Below are 25,329 nucleotides of genomic sequence, written 5' to 3' on the forward strand. Positions count from 1 at the left end.
GAAACCCGAATGCTGTATCTGAAACATCAGAGATCAATTTTACTAACTCAATCACCTTTAGCCAAGAGCTTTTATGTTATGCAAATTCTGTGTATTTTTTTTTTTGAGTCTTAAAAAGCAAATAAACAAATAAAAACAAAACAAAAAAAACCCAGTGAGGTGAGAAGGGCAGGTCCTCTCTCTAGAACAGATTTGCCCACCCAGTCAGGCAGTCCCAGAGACCCCAGGAGAACTCGGTGTTGAGTCAAACACTCAGCACTCTTGTCGTCGTAGTGAGGGCCCTTCTGAGGTTCGCCAGCGCGAATCGCCTCCACAGGAGATCCTGCAGGGGCGACCCAGCTCTGTCTGAGTGTCAGCTGCCAGCAAGGGTGGGGACCCCCAGCCCCCCAAGGCACCGCAGCTCTGGCACTTTGAGCAGTCCCAGTCCTTGTCTTATTTGGAGATTTAATCTCCCTCCCTAGCGCTCCTTCCCCGGTCCAGAGGAAAAACCCTGTGCTCAATACAAGCCCTGCAGCGAGGGCCTGGGAAGCATCCTCCTGCCAGGTCAGGGCTTGGCAGGGCAGCTCTGACCCTGGGCTTCCCAGCCCGTGGGGAGCAGGCGGCCACCATGCCTGCAGGCAGCTCCGCACAGCAGGGCTGCTTCCTCATACCTGAGCTGTCCCCAGCTGTGTGCACCCCTCCCAGCCTTTGTGCGCTATTTAAGGTCAGCACCAGGAGCCGACTGTGAGTCACAGCACCCAGAAGGGCAGCAGCGGCTCCACACACCCCAGCACCCAGCCGCCATGGCTTCCCTGGGGCAGATCATCTTCTGGAGGTAATGTTCTCGCCACTCTCCTCACAGGTGGAGGGCACGGGGCTGAGGTCTCTTGGAGTGTTGCGCATGGCCGGGCTGTCTGATGGGTAGAGCCCCACCTGTGCCCTTATCTGATCTAACATGGGGCTGGCAGGAGCTGGGCCAGACAAGAGCCTAAGCAGACAAGACAGAGCGCCACACCCCAACCACTCAGGGCACCTGGTCAGGGCTAAGAAGGGTTTTGGTTGGTGACCTGCCCTGGAGGACTGGCACCTGCTGGGGCATCTCTGGGCTGAGGGGAGTGTGTGCCAGGCTGGGGGGTTCTGCTGAGATGTCAAAACTCTGAGCAATGTGTGGGCACTGGGCAGGAGGCCTGGGGACATTTGATGGGATGGAAGGGAACCGGTGTTTGTGACTGGGGGTATAGGAGGCCCCTCTATACAGCCAGGAGGTGGAGGAGGTGAGGTGCTTTGTTCCCGCTCTATGGGTGTGAGTTCTCAACACCACTGAGCGTTTCCTTCTAGCCCCCTGCGGCAGGATGGGGCCCTAGTCCTCCTGGAACGCCCTGGAGAAGAGACCCTTGCCGCTGCCACTGCTGCCACTTAGCCCCCCCAGAAACCGGCAAGAGGCCAGTGCACTCTCTGCCTCCGCGTCCCTCTGCTCCGTCCTCGCGGCCTCTCTTTCCCTCCCACAGCATGTTCCTTGCTGGAGGCAGTGAGATGGAAACATGAAGGGGTTTCTGGAAGGTGATTCGGCGCTCAGGAGGGCGGGTGCTTGTGAGCTCCCAGGGTTGATGGAAGGAGCAATCTCCAAATGGTCGGGTCTTCTCCAGCGGAAGGGAGAAGAGCCCGGGAAGAGGGAGGAAAGAAAACCTCAGGTTAACAGGGAAAAGTTGCGAGGAGGCTGAGAGAACGCTACTTCCCAGAGGCAGCCGAGAACATTCTCTTCCTTGACGTAAAACATCTCCCGTGGGCGGCGGGGCCTCCTGGGGTCCGCAGCAGGGGCTGGGGCGGCACCGCCTCCCTCGGCTCCCTCAGACCCTGGGGCGGCAGCAGGTGGCAGCCTTCTGCCCTGACCCTGTCCCCACAGAGCACCCGGGGCAGAGAAGCTAGCGTTCCTGAGCGCCTCTCTCCCTGCCCTACAGCAAGAGCTGAAAGCGCTCCATTCAAGCTCACTGCTGCCTGGTGCGGGTTCCTCAGCGCCTCAGAATTTAAGCCACTTGCTCAAGGCCACCTGACTGTGCGTAAGGGTAGGGCAGCTTGGAACCTCTCGGCCACTGAAGCCCCAGGCTCTCCCCACGGAGCCGTGCTTACCCTCGCTGCCACCTCTACCACCGCCCTCCCGCCCCCTCACAATCCGTCAGCTCGGGTCCCACGGATGTGAAACACGCAGCAAGTGGCTGTGTTGTCCCAAGGATGGGCGGGCGTGTGGGCTTTCTAATAATACATTACGACCAGCCCGACTGGTTTTGCCGGAGGATTAGCAGAAGGTGGGTGTTCCAACTGCGTAGCCCCCACCCTTGAGAGACCCACTGGAGTCAACAGAGGCTCCTCTTGTTGGCCCCAGCGTGCCTCATTAGCTATTCGCGCTCCGGGGTTGCGCAAGTGGTGGCAAGCCACAAGGCTGGCGGGGCGCTTGTGCACAAGGGCCCCCAGGAAGAAGGCCAACAAGCAGCGTCCGTGGGAGGCAGGATCTGGAAAGCGTGTCCCAGGGATGTGGATGGCGGTCGTGCAGGGAACCGAGTGGGCACAGGCGACGGAGATGCTGACCAGCGTTTAGCCTGGGGAATGGGGGGGAAGATTCTCAAGTAATCCCAATTGGCCGTTCGTAAGTCAGGAGACACTAGGCACAGGGAGCACTTCTCAAGGAAGGCTTCCTGAGCGTGACTGAAGGAGGTGGTGTGATCTGAACGGAGGAGAGGGAACCCAACGAGATACAGCTGAGCACACAGCACGGTGTGCTGGAAACACTGTAAGGTGCTCTGTGTTCTCACCAGGGCATGAGGCTCCAGTGACGGGAGGTGGGACTGGGGGGGTGACAGCAGCACAAGCCGGGCCTTATGTACACACTCGGCACTCAGAATTTATCGTTGGCGATGAACAGCCCTTGAAGACTCTCCAACAGGCTTTCATCCGCTGCTTCACTCCCCAAATGCCCACAGCAGCCGGCGCTGGCACAGGCTGAAGCCAGGAGGCCGAGACTGCTTCCGGGTTCTCCCACATGGGTGGCAGGGGCTCAAGTACCTGAGCCATCATCCACTGCCTCCCAGGCACATTAGTAGGGAGCTGGATCGCAGGCACCAAGTAGCCAGGACTCGACCTAGGCACCCCAGTATGGAAGTCCCAGGAGGTGGTTGAACTTACGGTGCTACAACACCCACCTCCGAATTTCTCCACATTCTTGTTTTGGAAAATAGAATCAAGTCTACCCCACCGTTGAGCCACAATCCTTCTCTGCACCTTAGGATGTGCTGGGATGTAGACTCTACATTAAGTGCCAGACCCTGCAAGCATTGAGCATTAAAAGGTGGTAGCAAAGAGCTTCAGGGTGGGTGAGGTGAGCCTGGGAGGGCTCCCTGATGAGCCACTGCTAACACCAGGAGCAACAACCTCCAAGGGATGTTGGAGCTGTGAAAGGACTTGTTAATGGTTAAATAGCCAGACTCCCTCACACTCCTAATTATCCCCATTTCATAGATGCAAATGTTGAGGCAAGAGGCCCTTCTCAATGTCTCCCAGTCAACAAGTGGCAGAAATAAGCAAGTTACTACCCAGCCCTCTATACTAGTTGTATTAGAAAACTTTATTTCTAGTCAGTTCTGCGCCACCTCCTGCAATTTAAACTGGAGTGCAACTCATCACTGGCAAAAACTCACTTCCTCACTGACCACTGATGCCCCAGCAACAGGATTCTTAGGTGGCCAGGAGGGAACTGCTTGTCCCTAGAGCAGGCTGGCACCTGGGGGCTGTTGGTCTGTGTTGTCTCCGGAGCTGCTCCAGACGAACGTGTGCAGGAATAAGAAGTGACAGAAGCTCCGTGAAAAGCATACTCTCACAGAGCTTGAAACTGCAGCAAGTCTGTGCACCGCCTCACTTTATCCATGGGATAATCCAGACCATGGGTGACACTCCCCCAGGCGGCGTGCGTGCTGCGAAAGAATGGCAGGGCGGGGCTGGTGTTGCGGCACATGGGTTACGTCGACGCCAGAAACACCAGCAACCCATCTTAGAGCACCTGAGTCCTGGCTGCCTTGCTTCTGATCCAGCACCCTGCTGCTACACACAGGAAAGCGGCAGATGATAGCTCAAGTGCCTGGGCTTCTGCTACCCGTGGCAGAGACCCCGATGGAGCCATGTACTGCCATTTGAGGAGTGAACAAGCAGGCGGAAGATCTCTCTCTCTTCCTCTCCCTGCTTTCTTTGTGTCACTTTGCTTTTCAAATAAGATCCATCTTTAAAAATAAATAAATAGTAAGAAAAGGCTTTTTCAATGATCCTAATTTTCCTAGTCACCTTAGTTAAAAAACTGTGCCACAATCCAAAAGATCATTTTTTACCCCCAGCACCAAAGATTGGAAAATCTGAGAGTTTAAAGTTTCATCCATGCTTCCCTTTGACGTATGAGGAAGTGGAAATACTGTGGATTCTGTCATTGGTCTGATCTGTGTACAGATTCCATCTCTCCACTTCCTAGCTGGTGACCTCAAGCAAGTTACTTAACCTCTCTGTGTCTTCAGTTCCTCATCAGTCAATTGGATGCTAATAGAAGCACCTTGCTCCTAGGATGATTGGAAAGACTGGGTTAATGCATGTAAAGAGTCCAGAGCAGTGTCTTGCACACAGCTAGTTCTTTATGTGTTAATTACACTAATTAACACTGTTTCCAGGTAACAAACTGACTTGGAAAGGTGACTGGGGGTTGGGGGGGGTTGGCAAACTCAGAAAGAGCAGCTAGGGTTAGTTTGTCCAGGATATTTGGGGATTCCAGTCCTTGCTCTGCCACCTGAGGTCCCCAGTGTGCCCTCCTTGCCAGCAGGACCAGGGAACTGTCAGCCAGGCTGATTTTCTCTCCAGACCCATGAGAAACGCTGGGGGTGGCCTGGGATCCAGACTTTCTAAGCCCAGCAGGGGATCTGGGTGCACGGCCAAAGCACTCACTGGACGCCTTGATTGTTGAGGGAAAGTGTGAGGGTTGAAGCCAGGGGGCTGTAAATCTCTCCTGGGATCCTCTGTCCCTCCACTTTCCTCCTTAGGAGATCAGTAGATGGGTCTTGATGAAAATGAAGAGAAAAACAAAGTTTTCCCGGGTGAGAAGCCCGGGTTATGTTTCTCATTCTCTAGTTGTCCAAAGTCCCAAACCATGCGCCCGAGAATCTCAGATTTACTGCCCCATCACTCCTAATGATCCCTCCATTCCCAGCACAGCAGTAACCACAGGAGGGGAAGTTTTCCTTCTTTCTTTCTCTGCAGATTTAGAAGGAAAAACTGCATAGAATAAAAACCTTGAAACATTCCACAGAGAGCAGCCATAAAGTGTATGTGTGTGTGGGGGGGGGGGGGTTGATTTGTCTCTTTCCCCACCCACCCTGCCTCCTCTTGCACTTTGTTCACACTCTGTGCCCAGAATGGCTATGGCACAGCCCGCTTCTCTTCACCCCACATTCCTTCTCCCCACCCCAGTCTCAGGTGGGTGCCTTGCCTTGTCCTGCACTGAGAAACCAGAAGTGAGCAATGGGGGGGCTTCTCCATCCTTCACTTCCCAAACTGTTCCAGCTTGGCTCCTGACCAGGCTTGGTGCAGGTTCTTGTCTGCAAGGTGGACAAAGGCGAGCAGCAAAACGAGATTTATTTAAAGCAAAAGCAACACACTCAAGGGATGAGCATTGGCAGGCTCCAGGGAGAATAAGCCACCCTTAACAAGGTTTAGAGCTGTCCTTTTATACTACTGGGAGAGACACAGGGGTGGTGTCTGGGGTGGGGCTTAATTGAATATCTAAAGGAGGTGGAATCTGGGATGTGCCTTGAGTACTGCCCATTTTCATACACATTTTTGGAAATCCCAGAAGTGTCGTGGTGTCAGATGGGAGTGGAAGTGTCAGCCGTGGCAATTTTATTATAATGATGTAAAGGCCATGGTGAGGTGTGGGGGGAGAATAGCCTGCAGCCATATTGGGTATTTCCAGCTCCCAATGCTTCTAAGTTTGCAACATGATGGGACTTGCAGTTTCCACTACACAGAAACAGGGATTTGGCGGTGCAGGGAAAGGGAGGCTTGGTGGTGCACAGAAAAGGGATTTGGGTGGTGCAGACCAGGCTGTCAGTTGGACCAGGCTGGGCTGTCCTATCTGCCAATCATAGCTGCTGCTCTAGCTGGCCAGAGCTGTCCCATAGGCCAACCAGAGCTGTCACGCTGCAGGCTGTCACATTGCCTGGGCTCCTGGTCAGGTGCTCCGTGTTGCAGCTGTGCGGGGACCCTTCCTTGCAGATCAGGCCTTGCCTGAGGGCCTGGCAGAGGAATTCCTTGGCTGATGATAACCACTCTCTCCACCGAGGCAGGGTCCCTGGAGGCTGTAAACTCAACAGTGCTGGGTGCACGTGTCCCCATGCACACACCTTTAGAGACGGGAGCTAAAGCCCAAAGTAACCTACAAAAGTCTGTGCGCTCCACATTGTAGCTACAATCGTGCTTTTATGTTGGGATTATTTCCTACAATTTTCCTTTCCCATTATACGATGTCTAAAACATTGGGATTTAACCAGTTTCCAAGGCCTTGCTGAGAAAGCTAATCATCAGTTATAAATACTGTCTCTATCAGATCTGGTTCAACACTTCACATAAACCACCTTAAATGCAAGTTTAGAAAGGGGCACTTGGGTGCTGAGAATGCCTGTAGCATTGGGATCTGTGTAGATGGCTTCATCTATGTGAGGAGAGAGATGGCTGCTCATGGGGCAGTGTGCACCTGCTCCCGAGGTCTTTGCTGCCTCCAGCAAAGTGAGGAGGCCAGAGAGACATCGAGTTCCGAAGTCCAGGGACCTGGGGGAAGTCTCTTCTCCACGGCTCCTTTCCCACCTGGAAGGGTGGGGAGAGGGGCACTGGGCTGTTCCCAGAGGAAACTTTGGTATGGACCCAAATCCTAATGAGTAACTCATAATTTTTTTTATTTTTTTTTACTGTGAAATAGTAAAAATATTAACATTTAAAGATATTTTGAAAAGAGGAAACCAAGAGTCCCTCATGGCTCCATCATTGCCAATGACTATTTTTCTGTCCCTTTTCAAGCCCAGTCACAAGGAATTTTTTCCTAGTTATTAATGCAGTGCGTGCTTTTTTCCATTCTGAGTTTTCCATGGAAACTGTGTTTTCTTTTAATAAAAGCTAAGTTTTAAAGCAAGTTTAGAGTGTAGAAAGCCTTGCTTTTTATCCTGCAACAGTTGTTTTTCTATGTAGCAGTGAGCATTTCTGAATTTTTATTAGATGGGGAAATGCTGCGCTGGGCTTTCCCCTCCCAGAAACTCAGCCCCAGACCCGGCCGGATGCCCCATGTGTCTTGGGAGTGTGTCCCATTCTGCTCAACCCATTATCCAGGTGGCCCTGGGTACCACTGGGGCCAAAGCAGCACGCACACCTCAAGCACGTAGCGGTCTTTCTGTGTAAGGGTACAAAGACAGCGGCTCTCCAAGCGGGTTCTGAGGACACTGACGCTGCGCCCACACTTTCCTCGGGAGATTCTGTAGCCAAGCAAGTTTGGGGGAGCTGAGTAGTGTCAGGTGTGACTGTATGAAACTGCCAACAACACCTAGAAAATGGTATTTTCAAATGCTTCCATCTAATATAAATTCCTGGGGACACTGACTCTGCCAATTACTATGTTAAAGGCTCTGAATGGTCCTACACAGTTAAAGAAATCTGTGATTTCTGTGTCAGGAAAATGTAATCCTCCTTAAGGCAAGACCTACTGAGTTTTATCGGGACACCTTTGAGAAACAACAAGCCGGGGTAATTACCAAAGAGTAGAAGACGTGAGTGGGACAGGGTGCGTGACCGTGGGATCTGGGAACAGCACGGAGAGCCTGCTCTGCCCTCCAGACGACTCGCGTGCGGGCTGAGCAGGTACCCAGAGGCACAGGGTGGGCTGGGGTTTTACTTCCCAAGAACGTCCACTCTTCTCCGATATCCACAGCCATCCTGTTTTTCACGCCTTCTCCTTCTACAGCAATTCCTTGATTAACCTCGCCCCACACTGGCTTCCTGTAACTAACACATGCCCTTTCTGCTCTCAGAAAGGTGTAGGGCCGATTCACCAGGTGACATTAATAGCCCACTTCATATTCTCCAAATGGCAGACACTGAATAAACATGGGCATCATTTCAAATGCCCTGTCATTATCATAATTATGAGTCAGTTCATCTTTCCAGGGTACTGTGATCATCCTGGTTTATAGGTGTTCGTCTAAATCGCTTTCTACTGTTCAGTGAGTGAAGTTGATGTGGATGCAGGGAGGAGACTCGGCCCCAGTTGCCAGTGCATCTATGAAGAAGCATCGTGGGCACCAAAGACACATGTGGCCAGAATTAGAATTTGTTTTTCTGCAGCCCCCAGAGCCAAATGCTCAAAAGAGGGAACGGAAATGCTGGGCAGAGGTAAATCCCCAGTACAAGGAGACAGGGGCCTGGCTGGACCAACTCAGCACTTGCCCTGTATTTTTCTTTTCATTTTCACCTCGCTGACCCACTGTCTGGAATTCCTCACATGACAGAGCTGTGAGAAGGCTGCCTGTCACTCACATACTGCTTTGTGGTCGTCAGTACGACCAACTTGCAGTGAACTTGGGCATCGCTGCGGTCATCCAGCAGCTGTTAGGAACCGGAGGGGATTATTGTGACACACCACTGAGGACGTGGGGGGTGGCAGTTAGAAGGTTGTGTGTTGCTTCCCTCTGAGAGCACGGAGCTAATTATAGTGATTAATCGTAGCTGTGTGAGGTTTAAGTGGCTTTTTTTTTTTTTAGTGTATTTTAGTTATTTGAAAGGCAGAGTTACAGAGAGAGAAAAAGACCTTCCATCCACTGGTTCACTCCTCAGATGGCCACAATGGCCAGGGGTAGGGAGGTGCAGGGCAAAACCAAGAGCCATGAACTCCATCCAGGTCTCCCACATGGGTGGGAGGGACCCAAGCACTTGGGCCATCTTCCACTGCTTTCTCAGGCACATTAGCAGGAAGCTGTATGGGAAGTGGAGCAGCCAGGACTCAAACAGATGCTCATATGGGATGCCAGTGACACAGGCAGCAGCTTCACCCATTGTATCACAGTGCTGGCCCTCAAGTGATGTTGAATGGGGTCACTTCCCTTGCCCCTGCGAGTGAGAGGCACTTCTCAGAGTGACTGTGCCTACAAAAGAAATTCTTGGACACTCAGGGCTGTTGCTATGAGCATGCGATTATAAAGAAAGATCAGAACAAACTTTTTGGTTTTTCACAATGCCTCGTGCTCACCGAAAGAGCAAACACCAGGAAACCCTGAACAGGTCACAGCATCTTTCAGGCCCTCGCACCTGGTTTGTCCTCTCTCTGTAAAGCTGAATAATCTTTTTTTAAAATTATTTATTTATTTGAAAGTCAGAGTTACACAGAGAGAGAAGGAGAGGCAGAGAGAGAGAGAGAGAGAGGGAGGTCTTCCATCCACTGGTTCACCCCCCCAACTAGCTGCAATGGCCAGAGCTGCGCCGACCTGAAGCCAGGAGCCAAGAGGTTCTCTGGGTCTCCCACACAGGTGCAGAGGCCCAAGGACTTGGGCCATCTTCCACTGCTTTCCCAGGCCACAGCAGAGAGCTGGATCGGAAGTGGAGCAGCTGGGACTCAAATGGCTCCCATATGGGATGCCGGCACCACAGGCAATGGCCTTACCGGTTGCACCACAGTGCCAGCCCCTCAGATACTCTTAATAGACTGAGTGCTCTGATAGCAATGGGAAAGGGGAGGGGCGGGCACCGCAGCTGTAAAAGGGGTGGGATTAAGAGTAATCGAGGGCCCTGGCCTGAAATCCTTTTCCACATTTATTGTGTGCGATCCCAAAGCCAGAGAATTTTCTTTGAACCTCAGATTTCTTTTTCTCATTTATTAAGTAAAGATGGTACGGTACACGGAATGGCCCTGAGGATCACAGGTGATAAAGTGCAGTGATTTGATCACGCCAAGGATGGTGGTGGCACACAAGCCTCTGCAACACCTGGCACACCTACATCTGTCACTGACAGGCTGCCCGGCCCGCTGGAATGGAAAAGGTTTTCAAATGTACCAAGAGCCATATCACTTGGACCTTAAAATAGGCAGAAATGCTGAAAACACTGATCACACATATCCCACTGTCCGTGTCCCTTTGTGTCCTGTCTGTGTCTACGAGGAACACAGCCAGACAGAAAGGTCTTCCTTTTGCCGTTGGTTCATCCTCCAATGGCCACCGCTGCCGGCACGCTGTGGCCGGTGCACCGCGCTGATCCGAAGGCAGGAGCCAGGAGCCAGGTGCTTTTCCTGGTCTCCCATGGGGTGCAGGGCCCAAGCACTTGGGCCATCCTCCACTGCACTCCCTGGCCACAGCAGAGAGCGGCCTGGAAGAAGGGCAACCAGGACAGAATCCGGTGCCCCAGCCGGGATTAGAACCCCGTATGCCGGCGCCGCTAGGCGGAGGATTAGCCTATTGAGCTGTGGCGCCGGCTCCTTTTTATTATTATTATTTACTTATTTGAGAGGCAGCTAGAGAGCCAAAGCAGCACATAGACGAGGGCTCTGTTCTTCTGGTTGATGCTCCCAAATGCCCATAACATCTGGGACTTGTCAGGCTGAAGCCAGGAGCCAAGAACTCCATCTGGATCTCTCATACGGTGGCAGGGCCCCAAGCACTTGAGCACTCACCAACATGCATATTAGCAGGAAGATGGAGTCAAGGGACGAAGCTGGAATTTGAACTCGAACACGCCAATGTGGTACGTGGGTGTCTTTTTTTTTTTAAATTTATTTATTTATTTGAAAGGTCCAGGTACAGAGAGAAAGAGAGAGAGAGAGAGAGAGATCCTCCATCTGTTAGTTTACTCCCCTAAATAGCCTCAACATCCAGAGCTGGGCTAATCCAAAGCCAGGAGCCAGGAGCTTCTTCTAGGTCTCCCATGTGGGTGCAGGGGCCCAGACACTTGGGCCATCTTCTGCTGCTATCCCAGGCCATAGCAGAGAGCAGGATCGGAAGTGGAGCAGCCAGGACTCAAACCGGCACCCATGTGGGATGCTGGCACTGCAGGCGGGGGCTTTATCTGCTATGCCACAGTGCATACGTGGGTGTCTTAATCAGTGTCCTTTTTTTTTTTTTTTTTTTTTTTTTTTTGACAGGCAGAGTTAGACAGTGAGAGAGAGAGTGAACAAGCAAAAGGTCTTCCTTCTTTTGGTTCACTTCCCCAAATGGCTGTTATGGTCGGCGCGCTGCGCCAATCCAAAGCCAGGAGCCAGGTGCTTATCCTGGTCTCCCATGGGGTGCAGGGCCCCAAGCACTTGGGCCATCCTCCACTGCCTTCCCAGGCCACAGCAGAGAACTGGCCTGGAAAAGGAGCAACCGGGACTAGAACCCGGAGTGCCGGCACCACAGGCGGAGGATTAGCCTACTGAGCTGTGGCGCTGGCCATTAATAATCAGTGTCTTAATTGACAGGCTAAACCCCTGGCCCTGGCAACACTTCTGATCTAGTCTTCGTGGTGGCCATGAAGTTTGGGTGGTGGAGAAACTTTCTGGAAGAGGTAACTTCTAGTCTGAGTGGGATTAGCTGAGCAAGGAGATGGGGGAAGAACATCCTGGCATGGCAAAGGCGTACGAGGTGGGATGGGAATGGGAAGAGGAAGTCTGTGCAGGGACCAGAAGTGGAGAGATGAGCACCAGCCAAACGTAACACGGCAGCAGAGGCAGGTGGGCTTTGGCCTCTCTGTGGGCCAGCTGAATAAATTAAGGCTTCCAATGAATGAGAACCTGATTGGAGGGATGATTAGAAGATGTGCAAATCCACTAGCTGAGACCAAATCCCCTTTGAGAATGATTTTCAAGTGAGCGAAGACAGAGGTTGTGGTCAGGAGGCCACTGGTTCAAGGCAGGACTCCACCCAGTCCACAAGGCCACTTCCTAGCCACTGGTTCCTAACATCAGCAACTTCACTGCTACCATCACCACAGCTGTGTGAACCTATTTGTAACGGGAGATGAAAATGCAATCCACCTGCCTTCAAAACCTAGGCCGGCGCCGCGGCTCACTAGGCTAATCCTCTGCCTTGCGGCGCCGGCACACCGGGTTCTAGTCCCAGTCGGGGCGCCGGATTCTGTCCCGGTTGCCCCTCTTCCAGGCCAGCTCTCTGCTGTGGCCCGGGAAGGCAGTGGAGGATGGCCCAAGTGCTTGGGCCCTGCACCCCATGGGAGACCAGGAGAAGCACCTGGCTCCTGCCATCGGATCAGCGCGGCGCGCCGGCAGCGGCGGCCATTGGAGGGTGAACCAACGGCAAAGGAAGACCTTTCTCTTTGTCTCTCTCTCTCACTGTCCACTCTGCCTGTCAAAAAATAAATAAATAAGTAAATAAAATAAAAACAAAACCTGTGCCCTTTTCTAGCTTAGGAAAAATTTTATTTTCAATAATAAGACTGAAGTAGCCAGGGCAGTTGAGGTGCCAGGCGCTATGGCACCGGGGATTTTAGGAGGCGTATCACCTTGGGTCTGAGGATTGGAGAGCTACACTTGATTTAGAGCTCAGGAAACTGGCTTCCCAGGAGTCTCCATATCAAAACTCCAACTGCCGTGTTCCACTGCCTTGCTTTAAAAGCTTGAGAAGCAAAACTCTGAATTGTTTGCAGAGAGGAACATCAGTGTGAGGAAAACTGTGTTTTGATATTACAAAGCTGTCAGGATCTTAGTTCTTTTGAAAAGCTAAAAGGACTATTTTCCTCAAAGAGCTCCTCCCTCCAGATTTCTGTGCTGAAGTTACAGAAGAAGACCAAAACCTTGAAAGCTTTTTAATAGTTCTCAAACTTTCATAAGGGAAAAATCTGGCTTTTTTTCTCATATATCTAGGCTGATATTTTCTAATAAATTACTAGCTCAATGGAATGCTCAGCTTTTAGTTTTAAATATTTATTTATTTGAAAATCAGAATGAGAGAGAGGAAGAGAGAGAGAGAGAGAGAGAGAGAGAGAGAGAGAATGAATCTTCCATTCCATCCACTGGTTCACTTCCCAAATGGCCACAACGCCCAGGGCTGGGCCATGCCTAAGCCAGGAGCCAGGAGCTTCTTCCGGGTCTTCCACGGGTGCAGGGGCCCACACACTTGGGCCATCTTCTACTGCTTTCCCAGGCACATTAGTAGGGAGCTGGATCAGAAATGGAACAGCTGGGAATTGAACTGGTGCCTGTGTGGGATGCCAGCATTGCAGATGGCAGCTTAACCCACCGTACCACAGCGCCAGCCCCTCAACTTTTATATATTTAGCAAATAAATATTTTTACTGACACAGACCCCAACAAATCCCACTTACCTTAATGAATGCGTTGTCCCAATGTAAATGCTATCTTTCTGAGGCAGGCAGGGCAGATGAGACCTTAGATCGTGACAGTGTTACAATGTGCTACCTTTAAGGCAAATACAGTTGTAAAGAAGTGAGTTCCCAGGTGGTGGCTCTCCTTGGCAGTCCTCAAAGGTGTCAGACTCTGAAGGAAATGCTCAGTTTATACAAGAATTCTTCGAGCCCCTAGAGCCGCTCACCCAGGCCCCCTGGAACAGAGGCTTTTCTCTGATCACCCCCAGGGACAGCTGTGACCAGTGCATGAACTGTGAACTTGCTAGCCCACTTAAATGAAGACAGCCACGTTGTGTGTGGTGTGCATTCCCCGGCATGCTCTACTGTGTTAAGATACCAGTGCTCTTGGGAGTGGATGGGATGGTAGCTGTTTTGAAACTATTTGAGGAAATGCCACACTGTTTTCTACAATGGCTGGGCCAATTTACCTTCCCACTAACAGTGTCCCAGTGTCCCTCTTTCTCCAGACCCTCACCAACACTTGCCATCTCATGTCTTGAGGTGATCTCTTATTGCGGTCTTGATTTATATTTCCCACAGATGATTAGTAAGCTAAGAACTTTTATATATTCATATTGGTCATTTGTAGATCTTCTTTAAAAATACATATAACTGGATCTTTGCCCATTTAAAAAATTGGATAATTTTCTTTTTTTCCTGTTGAGTTGTCTAAGCTCCTTATATGTTTTGTATATTAACCCCTTATCAAACATACGGTTTTCAAATACGTTCTCCCAGCCTTGGGTTGCCTACCAATATTGTTGTTTCCTTTAAAGAAGCTTTTCAGTTTGAGGTTGTCCCACTTGTTCATTTCTGCTTTAGTTGTCTATGCTGTTGGTGGTGTACCAAAAAATTATTGCCAAGACCAATATTAAAGAGGTTTCCCATGTCTTTTCTTTTGGGAGTGTTCTTTCAGATCTTTCACGGAGTCTTTAATGCATTTGGAATTAATTTTTGTGTATGATATATGGTAGGGGTCCAATTTCATTCTTTTGCACGTCAGTGTCCAGTTATCCCAGCATCATTTGTTGAAGAGAGTATCTTTTTTTCTATTGTGGGTTCCTGGTGCCCTTGTCAAAGATTAGTTAACCGAGTATGAAGAGGCTGCTCTTTGTGCTCTCTGTTCTGTTCCATTGATCCATGTATCTGGTCTTCAGCCAGTGCCACAGTGGTTTTTGTTTTTTTCTTTAAATGGCTTTGCAATACAGTTTGAAGTCAGGACCGGTGATGCCCCCAGCTTTGTTTTTATTGCTTCATATTGCCTTGGATATTTAGAGTCTCCTTTGAGAATCTGGATGAACTTTAGGATTATTTTTTATATTTCTATGAAAATACCATCACAATTTTGAAAAAGATTTCTTTGAATCTGTAGATCACTTTGGGTAGTATGGCAATTTTAATATTGATTCTTCCAATTCATTAACATGGGACATCTTCTCATTTGTTTGTCTTTCCCAATTTCTTAAATTGGGATTAAACAAAAATAAATATTTTCAATGTACAGCTCTTTGATCTCCCTGGTTCAACTCATTCCTAACTATTTTAGTCATTTTGATGTTCTTGGAAATGAGATGATTTTCTTAATTTCTTTTCCATAGAATTTGTTGTCAGTGTATAGATGCACAATTGACTTTTGTCTGTTGATTTGGTATACTCAACTTTACTGAATTTGTTTCTTACCAGTTCTACTAGTTTTTCTTAGTGGATTCTTTTAGGATTTTATGTATATTCAGTCATGTCATCTTCAAAGAAAGACAATTTAACTTCTTTCTTTCTGATTAAGAAGCTTATTGTTTCTTTTTTTAAAAAAAGATTTATTTATTTATTTATTTATTTGGAAGGCAGAGTTGAGAGAGAGAGAGAGAGAGAAAGAGAGAGAGAGAGAGGTCTTCCACCAGCTGGTTTGCTCCCTAACTGGCCACAATGGCTGCAGCTGGGCCAATCTGAAGCTGGAAGTCCGAAGCTTCTTCTGGGTCTCCCACGTGGGTGCAGGGGCCCAAGGACTTGTGCTTTCCCAGGCCATAGCAGAGAGCTGGATCAGGAGTGGAGCAGCTGTGACTCAAGCCGGCATCCATAGGGAATGCTGGCACTGCAGGTGGTGGCTTTACCTGCTATGCCAAAGTGCTGACCCCTTATTGTCCTTTTTACCGTATAATTGCTCTGGCTGGGACTTCCAGTGCTTTTTGTGAATAGAAATGATGAGAATGGGCATCCTTGTCTTATTTCTGATCTTAGAGGAACAGCTTTCCTTTGTTGATTATGATGTTAGCTACGAGCTTGTTATATATGGCTGCTGTTATGTCAACACTCATTCAACCTTCTGTACCTAATTTGTTGAGAGGTTTTTTTTTTTTTTTTCATGAGAAAGTATGTGGTATGTTGTCAAATGCTGCTCCTGTATCTGTTGAGATAATCATATGATTTTTATCCTTTGTTCTGTTAATGTGGTATGTCAAGTTTACTGATTTGGATATGTTGAACACTTCTTGCATCCAGAGATGAATTCCACTTGGTCATGGAGTATGGTGTTCCTTATGTTGATTTAAATTTGGTTCGCTAGTTTTTGTTAAGGATTTTTGCCTCTATGTTCATCAGGGATATTGGTCGATAATTTTATTTTGTTGTTGTTATCTGGATTGGTGTGAAGAAAATGCTGGTCTCAAAAAATGAGTTTGGAGCATTCCCTGATCTTCAATTTTCTGGAAAAACTTGAGGAAAAGTAGCACTAATTCTTCAAGTGCTTTTCCTGGGCTTTTGTCTGTTGGCAGATTTTTTATCACTGTCTTAATCTTGAGAATTATTGTTCAAATCTTCTGTTTCTGCACTATTGAGTCTTGGCAGGACCTATGTTTCCAGTAATTTATCCATTTCATCCAGGTTATACAATGTGCTGATGTATAATTGTCCAGAGTCACTTCTGATCCTCTGTATTTCCATCATGTCATTATAATGCCTCCTCTTTTGTTTATAGTGTACGAATTTGCATTCTCTATTTTTCATGGTGGGTCTAGCTAACAGCTGCCAGTTATGTTTGTCTTCTAGAAATCATAACTGTTCAGCTGATCTGTTCTATTTTCGTTCTAGGTTCTGTTTCATTTATTTCTGTTCTAACTATTTCCTTCCTTCCATAAAGTTTGGACGTGGCTTATTTGTTTTTCTATTTCCTTGAGGTTGTTTATTTGAGCTCTTTCTTTCTTACTCATATAGACATTTATTGCTATAAACTTCCCTCTTAAGAATGTTTTTGCTTCATCCCGTAAGTTTCAGTATGTTGTGTTTCTATTTTTGTTTGTCCCAACATACTTTTTGATTTTCTTTTTATTTCTTTTTTGACTCATTGGTTATTCAGGAGTGTGTTGTTTGAATTCCACATATTTAGTAACTTTTCAATTTTCTTCCTGCTATTTACTTATAGTTTAATACTGTTATGCTTGGAAAATATCCTTCTATTTATTAAGATTTCTTTGTGGCCTAATACTTAGTCTATCCTGGAGAATGGTTTATGTGTGCTTGAAAAGAATGTTTTGCTTGTCTGTTAGATGTTAAATGAGTCCTTTATAGGCAGCATATTGTTGGATCTTATCTTTTAATCCATTCAGTCGCTCTTTTAAAATATATATATATACACACATATATATATATATATATTTTTTAAAGAGAGAGCTGGGTGGGAGGAGGAGATCTTCCTCCTACTGTTTCACTGCCTAAACAGCTACAATGGTCAGGCTGAAGCCAAGAGCGAGAAGCTTCATCAGGGTCTCCCACTTGCGTGGCAAGATCCAAAGGTCCAAATACTTGGAACGTCTTCCATTGCTTTTCCCAAGCCATTAGCCGGGAACTGGATTGGAAGTGGGTCAGCTGGTACACAAACTGGCACCCAGATGGGATGCAGCATGGCAGGTGGTGGCTTTACCTGCTGTGACACAGCGCTGGACCCACTCTGTGTCTTTTAATTGGAGAATGCAACCCATTTACATCTAAAGAAATTATTAATAGGTGAGTACCTACTATTTACTTTTTCACATTATTTTCTGACTGGTTTGTAAAATTTAATCCTTTTGTCCTGTCTTATCTTTCTTTGTGATTTGATTTTTTTTAAAAGCAACAGTAGTGGAAGTATACTTTGATTCATTTCTGTTTATCTTTTGTGAATCTACTACAGTTTTTTCTTTTAAGGTTATTATGAGGCTTACAGAAAATATTTTATAGTTATATTATTCTATTTTAAGCTGATAACAACATAACCTTAGTTGCATAGAAAAATTCTACATTTCATTGTTCTCTCTCACATTTTGTGATATTGATGTCACACTTTACATATTTTTATATTATGTATCCATTAACAAATTAGTGCAGCTATAGTTTACTGTATTTGAATCCTCCTGACTTTTAACTTTTAGTCCAGATTTAAAAGTGATTTATGCAGCCCCATTACAGTATTGGAATATTCCCAATTTGACTATATATTTACTTTATCAGTGATTTCTAGACTTTCATATTCTTAGCATCATTTTTTAAAGTCAGAGATCTTTTTATTATATTTATTACATCATAAATTCCCAGAGAATGGGTTCCAGCAGCTCAGGCTCCTTTTCATTAGTTCTGACTAAGCGGCTTCTCTGGGTGGAGCAGGCTGGTGATTCTGTTGAACCCAGGTAGCTTCTCTGTGGCTTTCTTCTTCTTATCATTTTCTTTCACTTGCTCCAGGAAGAGATCTTGGCTCTTGCAGTGCTTAATATGCTCAATAAGCACATTAAGTCTCCTGGCAAGAATGTTGCCTTTGACTTGTTTGTTTACAACAATGCCAACAGCATGCCAGGTAACATTGTACATTCTTCCTATTTCGACACAGTGACATTTATGGGGCATTGCTTTTGGAACAGTACCCATTCCCTTGATGTCGACACATCCTTGTAGATGTGCATGTATGTGGCCAAAGGAAGAGCTCCCCATTTTCTAAAAGGCAGGGAGAACATGTGTCAGGTGCTTCTCCTTGTTCCCTTATGTGCTCATCATCTTGGTGAGATACTTGGTGAGATACAGCATCTGTTCATTTTAACTTGAAGAATTCTCTTTAGCATTTCTTGCAAGGCAGGTTTAGTAGTGATGAACTCCTTCAGTTTTGTTTTACTTGCATGTCTTCATATCTTCTTTAATTCTGAAGGAAGGATAGTTTCTCTGGGTACAGTATTCTTGTTTGGCATTTTTTTCTCTTTTAGAAAACTTTGAACAGCAAAGAAACTGGCAGACACACACACACACAGAGTGGGTGGGTGAAGGTCTTCCCTCTGCTGGTTTACCCTCTAGATGCCTGCAACATCTGGAGCTGACTCAGGCCAAAGCCAGGAGCTCAAAATTCAACATGGGTCTCCTACATAGGTAGAAGAGATCCAACTACTTGAGCCATCAGCTGCTGCTGCCCATTAGCAGGAAGCGGGAATCAGAAGAGGAGCTAGAACTCACACCCAGGCACCCTCACACAGGATATGGGCATCCCAAGGAGCATCTCAACTGCTGTAGCAAGCACCAATTCTACGTTGACTTTTTTTTTTCAGAACTGAATATATCATTTCATTCTCTCCTGACATGCAAAGTTTCTGCTGAGAAATCTGCTGATACTGTTAAGGTTCCTTTGTCTGTGATAAGCATCTTTAAATGTCACTTTACTTTCACTTTGTCTTTGATATTTCAATCTTTAATTATAAGATGTCCTGGAGTAATATTATTTGAGTCAATCTTGTTTGAGAACTCTTATGCTTTATGAATCTGAAAATCCATATTCTCACCAAGATTTGAGAACTTTTCCGTCATTATTTCTTTAGATAAACTTTCTTCCACTTTCCCTCTCACTCTTTTCGGTGTCCCGTAATGCTTGTTGAGTTGATGGTATACAATGGGCCCCATGTGTTTTCTTCACTTTTTTTCATTCTTTTTTTTTTTTTTTTGTCCCTCTACCTGACAGTAAATTATTCTTTATTCTGCATCATTAAGCTTGGGGTTGAAACTCTATTGAATGTTTCAGTTCTGTCATTCCAGCCCCAGGTCCCTTTTTATGATTTCTATTTCTTTATTTAATTCATTTTATTCATACATCTTTTCTTTTTGTTTAGTTGTCTCTGTTCCTTGCATCTTATTGAGGTTTTTTTTTTTTTTTTTTAGGTGACTATTTAAAATTCTTCATTAGGCAAGTCATAGGTATCCATTTCTTTGGGGTTGGTTGCTGGGGCTTAGTTAGTTTTCTTTGGTGGTATTTGCCTGATTTTTCATCATCTATGAAGCTTTGCATTGGTGTCTATGCATTTGAAAGAAAAAATATCCCTTCTAGTCTTTAAACAAAGCAGGTAATGATCTTTTCCTCTTGGGTCCCTGGGCTGATGTGATTGCCTGCAGGATTGCAGTCAGGTAGAATTGGAAACAGTTTATGTAGCTGCTGCTGGATCTGCAGTAGGGTGCACTGTAGATGCAGCTATTTTGAGAATTGCCAGTGGCTTGGACAAGGTGATCTCTGGGTGCACTAGAGTTTTCCTAGACTGGTAGGGCTGATGCTGGGTCAAAGATCCACTCTGAGTGCTTCAGCTGGGTCCACAGACTCTGAAACAGGACCTATTAATAAGTGTATGGATGACCATGGCCCCTGCTATGTCCCTGATGACTCCTACCGGGTAATTAGGCAGTTAGGACTCGAGAGGGACTGGAATCAAGTCACAGGATTGCCTCAGATCTACAATTGAGACTGAAGTCTGCAGACCTCTGCTGGGGATGTGGACGGGTGTGCCTTCTCCTGGGTTGAGTGAGCAGGATGGCCCTTGGGTCATGACAGGGCTGTGCTAGAGCCAACTCATCAAGTCAGCCTCTGCAAGCATGGAGAAATGATTCTCCCGCAGGGTTGCTCCTGGGCCGTGGCTGAGCAGGGCTAGAGTCAAGGCACAGGCTGCTTTAGAATCCACAGCTGGGACTATGCTCAGTGAGGCTGTCACCTATGGTACTATTGTACGGGCATGACTCCTTCCAGGCCTGTTGGCAGATGGTACTGGTCACAGGATCAAAGCCAAATGAAGTTGTAGCTGATCCCACATTTCTGGTGGCTAGGACCATGTCAGTGAATCAGCCTTCTCAAAATAGCACCCTCTGGGCTTGTGCTTCACCAGGGTTTTGCAACTGCTTACTTGGATCCTGAATCTCCCATAAAGGCTCTTCTGTCCATTGATGGCTGACAAATTATTGCTGCTATGGGAGAACAGGAGTGGAGGCACCTCCTACACCACCGTCTTGCAGATGTCTTTCCTCTTAGCTGCCTTCCTCTTAATTTATCATCCAACTCTATTCTCAGTAAGGCAAATAATACAGGTATTTACCCAGGTCCCAGTGACTAACGAGGTAAAATATTATGCTAAATACTTTAATCAGTAACAAAACCCCATTAGTAGATTTGCTAATAAGGAGTTTCGCTTTATTATAAGCTAATGATGAGAGTTGGTGCAGGTCCTCAGGGCTGGTAAAACAGCAGTCCTTGCTCTCCCTCACGCTGCCCTTTTCCAAGGCTACCTTTTTATGGAAAAGCAAGGAAAAACAAAAATTGGCAGGCTCTTCTTCCTCTGTGCAACTTTGCCAGAAAATCTTGGCATTTTCTGTTAAGTCTCTTCATTCTCCAACTCACAGTTCTAAGTCCTGTGGAGTAAACCATGCAGGGAAGGCACAAAGGGTGTGAAAGCAAGGACAGAAAATAGAAAATCGGTTGGCGAGAGAGAAAAAAATAGGCAGCAAGGGAGGCTACAAGTAAGAGGAGATGGATGGGAGTGTGGATTGCAGAGAGAGTTTTAGGGAAATTTCAAGAAGGGAAAAGTTTTGAGAGTTAATAAGAAGGGGAGAAGCCAAAAAAAAAGAGGATTTTTTCCAAGATGAAATGTTCCTGTGCATTGTCTGTGTAATGCCTTCTGATATTTTCCCAGCTCTTCACTTACTACCTTTCAACTTTTCTGCTACATTGATATTTCTTTGACCATGGCACTGTCAACAACTGGACTACCAGACACCTAGACTTTATATGGGTTACACCAGGAGGCCTTCCTGGATCTAGAAAACTTTTTCTACCCATCTGCAATAACGAAGAGATAATTTTTAAATGTGTGTTTATATTTATTTGCTAATTTTAACTGTTCACACAAAACCTGACCAAGCCCTGAAATAACAAATATGGCCTGCCATTCAGTTGAACTGTGTCATGGACATATTTTGGTACAGGAGTGCTGCCAATTCAGGCCAGCTCAGTTCAGCATCGGTCAAAGGCCTAGGATGAGTCGGGCGCCATGTGTGGATACTTTGGAAAATAAATAGGACATGTCCAATAATTATAATCAAAAGAAAAGTTTATTTTTATCTCCTACTGACCTTTTAGAAAAGTGCATAATGAGACTTCTGGGGCCTCTTAGGAAAACGCGGCTTCTGTAGTTGGCCCATGTCACCCCAGGCCTGGCTCTTGGAGTCTACTTTAGGCACGACTTTTGCTATCCAAGTGCCCTCTCCAGATGTCCCCGTGGGGGAGGACTCAGCGTGATGCCAGGAGCTCTGGCCCACAGAGAAAGCACACAGCCCTCAGCTGGGAGAAGAGCAGTGACTTGCCAAATGAAGCATCATTCTCTCCTCCCTCCCCTCCCCATTCTCTCCCACCTCCCCTCCCCTCCCTTCCCCATCTTCTCCTCTCCCCTCCCCTCCCCTTTCTCTCCTCCCTCTCCTCTCTTCCCCTCCCCATCCTCTCCCCCCCATCTTCTCCTCCCTCCCCTCCCCATCCTCTTCTCTCTCCCCTCCCCTCCCCTCCAATCCCTCCCTCACTCCAGTCTGTTCTAGACCACACTGGACTTCTCAAGTATGATTTCGATTCTAACCCATGGTGTCCCCAAGCTCACCCGGCTAGGAGCACACAGCAAGCTCCTCACGTTCCGCTTTGTATTTGTGTGCTGTGGAAGGAGAGGGGGTGCTCTCATAGCCCAAGAAAACACTTTTCTCCAAAGAAATATCTTCACAAATCTTTTCTTCATGCTCAGAGCCCCTTTCAAATCCTTCAGCTGTGCGACGTGGCTAGGAATTGTGGGAACAGTTGTCCAAGATTCCTTTTTCAAACTCCGCCCGGTGATGAGGCACCGCACTCTGGTGTGCACCGTCGAGTAACCTCACTTGCAACTTTAGATTAGCATCCTGCTACACGAAAGTAAAAGCGCACGGTCTCTGTCTGAGGAATTCAGAGGGGATAAAGGAGACGCATTGGTGCCAGCAGATCATTTCCACACGCTGTGACCAGGCCCACGATGGAGCGGTCTACCAGGGGCAGTGAGGGTGCAGAGGCCGTTTCTGAGACAGGCTGCCACCAGCTTCTCTCAGAACTTATCTACAGGGTGGGCGCCGTGGTGTAGCAGGTAAAGCTGTCGCTCATGGCACTGACATCCCATATGGGCACCAGTTTGGGTCCAGCTGCTCCACTTCCAATCCGGCTTCCTGCTAATCTGCCTGGAAAAGCAGAGCAAGATAGCCCAAGTCCTTGGGCCCCTGCACTCTTGTGGGAGACCAGGAGGAAGTTCTTGGCTCCTGGCTTCGGATCAGCTCAGCTCCAGCCATTGTGGCCATTTGGGGAGTGAACCAGCAGATGGAAGAGCTATCTGTCTCTCCCTTTCCCTCTCTCTTTCTGTAACTCTGTCTCTCAAATAAAAGTAAATAAATCTTAAAAATAAATAAATAAATAAATCCCTGAGTTTAGGGAAGAAAATTTAAAAAACAAACAGAAAAACACACCAAAAAAAAAAAAAACTCTATAGGGAAAGCCACGCCCTAGAGAATGAAGAGAACGCAAGGCTTCCAAGTGAGCTGAAAAGATGGGGTGTGTCACTGGGGACTTCACGCCTCATGACCGTGTGCCCTGGTGTGCACCCCGATTATTCAAGTGCCTGGAGGAACAGTTGAAATTTAGGTTCTTTGTAGTGCTAGGTAATTGTTATAGTGGACAGGACGAAGCTCCTTGTTTGAGGGTTTTGGAACAAGGTCTCAGCAGCCAAATGTAAAATTTATAATAAATACCATCATGCTTGCTGGCTGTGCCCTAAGGAGTCCAGGACAGGGCCTAGCACATCCAGATGTGTCACAGCAGTGCCCTTGGCTTCCAGCTGGCAGTGAATGCAGAGGACATCTGGCCTCCAGGTGGCCAGGAGATAAGGGGCCCTGTTCTACGCATCCGCTTTTCTCTTTCCCTGAGTCCTGTCTCCTGTCTGGTTCTTCTTCTTTTGCTGCGAAGTTAATTTCACTTTCCCAGTCCCTCTTCCCAACATGACATTTTAAAATTGCAAAGAAAACACTGAAAAAAAAAAAAAAAAGTCTGAGCATGGTCTTGTTCCTTCTCTACTACGATGTGGGCAGGAGGGGAGCTGTGACCAGGCAGGGCCTTGCCTCCACTGGAGTTCAGGCTGTGGAGCCCCAGCACCCTAGAGGTGTCTTATTCTGTTGTATAAATGGGTGTACCCACTTTACACAGAGAAGATGCCTCCTTGTGGGCCTGGTAGCTCAGATCTCATAGGATTGTTCTGTTCCCCGTTGCTTTACTCGTCATCCCTGCGAGCCATTGAAATAGACCAGAAATTCAAATCGTTATGAATCCAAACTGTGCCCTGGGGACCCCTCACACCTGGAAGGAGCCCTCATGCGCACTATTGACATACATTTCCAGTGTCTGGAAAAGACGCCTTCCGTACACCAGAGGCCACATTTCACAGCAACCAGGCAGAGTCTCATGCAAGAAAGGCCACCTTGGCCCTAACCAGGGAACCCCCAACCTAGCTGGATTTGGATTCTGGTGGCAGCCACAGAATCTTCTGGAAGAAGGAGATTGAATTCCCTGAGGTAGTAAGAAACTTCCCTGGGTGGTAGGGACCCGAACGCCGGTCACTGCTGCTTTCCGCCTTGCAGAGCCGCATTCTGTGCTACCTCGGCCCCACTGGGGCTCCCCATGCTTCTCAGCTCCAGTGGCCACCAGGGCCTTGGGGTTGGACTGAAATAGCAAGACTGTTTCTGTGCCTGGCTTGAGTAAGCTGTGCCTAAAAGGAGAAAGAAACTCAGAAATGCTGGAGATACAGAACCATTAGTTTGTTGTCTTGATTTTTTAAAGCTAAGTCAAGACTTAATTTAGCTGGGACAGTTTTAAGGGCACCGGCAGGGATTCCTTTTCTCAGCTCTGGGCTGGTGAGGGGCCAAGCTAATCCGTTTCTAGAACAAGGGAAAATCCAGGCCCGACAGGATTCTCAGTCCCTGACAGAATCTGCCATTAGTGTTTCTAGTGGGAGCTTCCTCTCCTAACTCTACTCTCCACCCTTTCTATCACCCCCGATCTTGCCAGGGGCCTTAGCTTTGTGGTATTAGAGACAGTAACTAACATTTTTTAATGCGTTTGCGACACACCAGACACCACCCTGCAGATGCTACATACGTTATAAAGACAGGCGCCGAGCGAAGAAGGTTGTTTCCTCCTTGAGCCTTAAATATTTCTCAGAAACAATGCCTTAAGCCTCCAAACAGTGGTAGCAGCGCACAGCAATGACCTCGTCCACCTGCAATTCACAGTATGAAGAATAGAAAGCTAGAAAAAAGTAATGCACACGTAAGCCAAAACATTGCCACTTAATTTTCCTTGTTGCCAATTTCTAGGTAGGCCCATTGACCCTTGACTTTCTCTTTGGCTCCTTTCTGTGAGTGAGGCTGTCAAGGTAAGGGGGACCGACACCATCCCTGCAGTGCTAATGCTGGAAGGTCATGTTGAGTGGCCCTCCCTGCCAGCCCAGGGCTGCCTAAGCTTCAGCTCACTCTACAGTAGCTCAAGAAATGCGTTCCTTGGTTCGTCTCTTGAAGTATTGATAGCTTGGACTCCTGCACAGAAAAGCGTGTTCTGTGCCTTTTTTCTCCAAC

The 25,329-nt window shown here is 47.5% G+C and overlaps 1 protein-coding gene across 1 annotated transcript in view; it reads left to right on the plus strand.

Moving 5' to 3' along the window:
* The first annotated feature begins 728 nt into the window (after nucleotides 1-728).
* Nucleotides 729-25,329, plus strand: part of VTCN1 (V-set domain containing T cell activation inhibitor 1) — a 64,558-nt gene continuing 39,957 nt past the window's right edge. Inside the window, exon 1 of the mRNA XM_002715400.6 lies at nucleotides 729-814. Within this exon, the coding sequence (XP_002715446.3) occupies nucleotides 783-814 (32 nt within the window). The 5' untranslated portion in view covers nucleotides 729-782. The remainder of the gene's footprint in view (nucleotides 815-25,329) is intronic.

Source organism: Oryctolagus cuniculus, chromosome 7, assembly GCF_051225735.1.
Source record: "Oryctolagus cuniculus isolate XC-2025 breed Fujian yellow rabbit chromosome 7, ASM5122573v1, whole genome shotgun sequence".
Taxonomy (NCBI): Eukaryota; Metazoa; Chordata; class Mammalia; order Lagomorpha; family Leporidae; genus Oryctolagus; species Oryctolagus cuniculus.